Below are 3,179 nucleotides of genomic sequence, written 5' to 3'. Positions count from 1 at the left end.
CATCCCTGACCTATACTGGTCATATGCCGAAAACCCATTTCCCTCAAGTAATTTTCAATCAACGGTGATGGAGAACCAAGTATATTACGAATAAAACATTGTAACACTCGATCTACCGACTATTATTAAAAAATATTAATTAAATTAAAAAAATGAAAGAAAAATATTAAAAAATTGAAATTAACCCTTACCATTTTCATTTGGCCGATGGAGATATGTTTATCATCTAGACGAATTAATTGACGGGCCATTACTAACACGATTAACTTTCTTAGAAATTATAAAAAAATACTAATTTAGACAAAAATTAAAATTTTAAATAGCATTGAGAGATTTTTTGAGAAATTTAGAGAGAAATTTAGAAGAATTATAATTTAGAAGAAATTTTGTGTGAAAAAAATAGGTGGGGGGTTTTATTAAAAAAATTTTCTTGACCGTTAGGCCCAACGGTCAAATTTTTAATTGACCGTTGGAGGTGATCCTTAGGGGAAAACATGGGGTAAAATGCGTCCACGTCAGCGCACTTTTGCTAACACGGGATAAAGAAGCGTTTTCCCCTAAAAATACGTCCAAGCGTTTTATTAATTTTGGACCATTCTAATAAATAATTTTTTAGTGACCCATTTCCGTAAATAATTTAGGAAATTGGTCTGGTACTATGCCCCTAATTTGTATAATAAACCTTATACTTTCAAGATTTTATGCTATCAGTACTTCCCAACAGATGTATCATTTTCTTGGTTCAATATCACTCTCTAATTTCATGATTCAACACTTTGATTTTGTCCATTGTCCATATTTTTCTCATCTGAAACTGAATATCATAATTTTCCCATGGATAAAATATATATTACATTAAATCACTGGCTAGCATTTTAAATACGGTGACAACAATTTTCCTGGAAAAAATGATAGGATCACTGAAAGTTTCCCCATCCATTTTTTACAAGAAATGTTCTGCCCCATATATAATTGAAAAAAAAAACACTTCAAATGATTTCGACCATGGATTCTGCCCCAACCGAGACTTGATTTTGTCCATTGCGCACCATTTTTCTCATCTGGTTCAACCATTTAATCAACCTCAACCCTAAATCATATAAACTAAGAGCAACATGAACCCCAACTCCACCAATAATCCCATTGGATATTGAGTAAGTTAATGGCATTAACACCATTGTCACAAACGCTGGCACTGCTTCTTTCACGTCTCCCCATTTTATGTCTTTCACCACTTTCATCATCATCACCCCAACCATTACCAGTGAAGGCCCAACTGCCCATGGTGGAACACTGGTCAACAACGGTGTGAAAAATAACGAAAAGAAGAAATACGCTGCGATGACTACCGCCGTTAATCCCGTCTGACCGCCTTCTTTCATCCCCGCTGATGACTCTACGTAGGTGGCGACAGGAGAGACTCCCAACGCCGATCCGACTACAGTGGAGCTTGAATCAACTATGTATGCTAAATATTCTCCTTCAAATCCCCCATTATCATCCACAAACCCACCAATTTCGGCCATTGTATATAGAACACCAGTTGTGGCAAGCAAATCAACATATAACAACGTTGCCAAAGCCACCCAAACCGCCCTGGAATTGAAGTGGCTGAAACTGATGGCCCCGGCGGTGGACTCGATCTTATGGAAATCAACAACTTTCTTGAAATAATTGTAATTAGAGTCGCCAAGTGGGGTTTCAGGGAAATATGTAAATGCAGTGCCTCTAATCCATGAAATTAACGTAATAAACAGAATCCCATAGATCATACTTCCTTTAACTTCCTTCATTAACCCATAACAAGTTATTAAAAACCCTGCCATGGCTAACCAAAATGTGGGGCTCTTCATCTTGCCCCCAATACAAGCGCCTGTAAAAGGGTCTGTGGTGGTGCAGGCGGTGATAGTGACCAAGGTTGAGGGATCAGGCCCGATCAGGCCTACACCCTGGTGGATCTGTAATCCCACCAATGCAATGAAAAGGCCGATTCCGGTAGCACAAGCGAGCCTGACTGAGTCAGGTATGAGCCTGGCTAGTTTTGATCGAAGCCCTAAACCAGAAATTACGAGGAAAGCACAGGCTTCGACTAAAACTACAGCTAATGCAGTTTGATATGACATGGATCCTGATCCATGGTACCCTACTAAGTTATAAGCCAAGTAAGCGTTAGGACCCATACCAGGAGCCAAACCCAGAGGTAAGTTGGCCAACATCCCCATTGCAAACGACCCGATCATGGCTGATAAAACAGTGGCCACCACAAGGTCACTCTTGGTTTTCGAGACACATTTTTCATAACCTGCATTAGGCTTGAACATGCAATCTGGTGAAGCGGCAGTTTGGTTCGCCGGAACCGAGCAATCGGCCCGCGAGCAGGTGCCACCGGAATCCGCTAGGATGGTGGCGTTAACTGCAATGATATAAGCCATGGTCATAAAGGTAGCAGTTCCAGCTCGTAGTTCCGTTGTGAAACACGTTTTCCTTGCTTCAAGCTTGAAATACTTTCCAACGATGCTCTTAGAAACTGCATCATTGACAGCCATTTCCATCTTCTGCCATGAACTTGCCAGTCGTCCCATTAACCCGATCCCCATTGATGTTTGTATTTCTCCCTGTTGGTTTACATGGATTTTGGAGAGTAATTTAATGAGAAAATAATGGAAAGGAATCCCTGTTGGATTTTATAAGGCATTTGTCATTCATTACAGGAAACCAGAGTTGTCCATTCATGAGCGTTACATGAACCTTTTTTTGGGGGGTAGTATTTTAATAAAAATGGTGGGGGTAGCTTTATATGGAATGTTGAGCAAGCTACTTCCTGTTTTTTGCATTATTCATCGCGTTATTGGATTTTCATTATTTAAAAACAATTAAAAATTTGGCCTTTCAAATAAAAATTAAAATTTGATAACATGCATGTCATATTATTTTTATGTTATAATGTTGTTAAATTTATATTTATAATATTTAAATCTTAACACAGTATATTTTTTTTAATTGAAAAATGACTAATTTTTTGTTTCATTGGTGGCCACGTGGAATTGCGGGCTGTTTGCTGGTCACGATTTTTTCAATATTTTTTTCTTTATAGTTTTATTTTATTCTTAATTTCAGTCCACATGTGATTTTGTTCATTTTAATTTTAATTTTTGGTCATGCTCTAATATATATGTGAA

General features: G+C 37.9%; 1 protein-coding gene across 1 annotated transcript; it reads right to left on the bottom strand.

The window, feature by feature from the left end:
* Positions 1-798: 798 nt before the first annotated feature.
* LOC108482016 (adenine/guanine permease AZG2-like) lies at positions 799-2,760 on the bottom strand. Its single transcript, XM_017785123.2, has one exon. The coding sequence runs from the start codon at positions 2,595-2,597 to the stop codon at positions 990-992; it is 1,608 nt and encodes a 535-aa protein (XP_017640612.1). The 5' UTR covers positions 2,598-2,760; the 3' UTR covers positions 799-989.
* Between the last annotated feature and the right edge of the window lie 419 nt (positions 2,761-3,179).

Source organism: Gossypium arboreum, chromosome 1, assembly GCF_025698485.1.
Source record: "Gossypium arboreum isolate Shixiya-1 chromosome 1, ASM2569848v2, whole genome shotgun sequence".
In the NCBI taxonomy this organism is placed as follows: domain Eukaryota; kingdom Viridiplantae; phylum Streptophyta; class Magnoliopsida; order Malvales; family Malvaceae; genus Gossypium; species Gossypium arboreum.
This window is presented reverse-complemented; position numbering and strand designations above follow the sequence as displayed.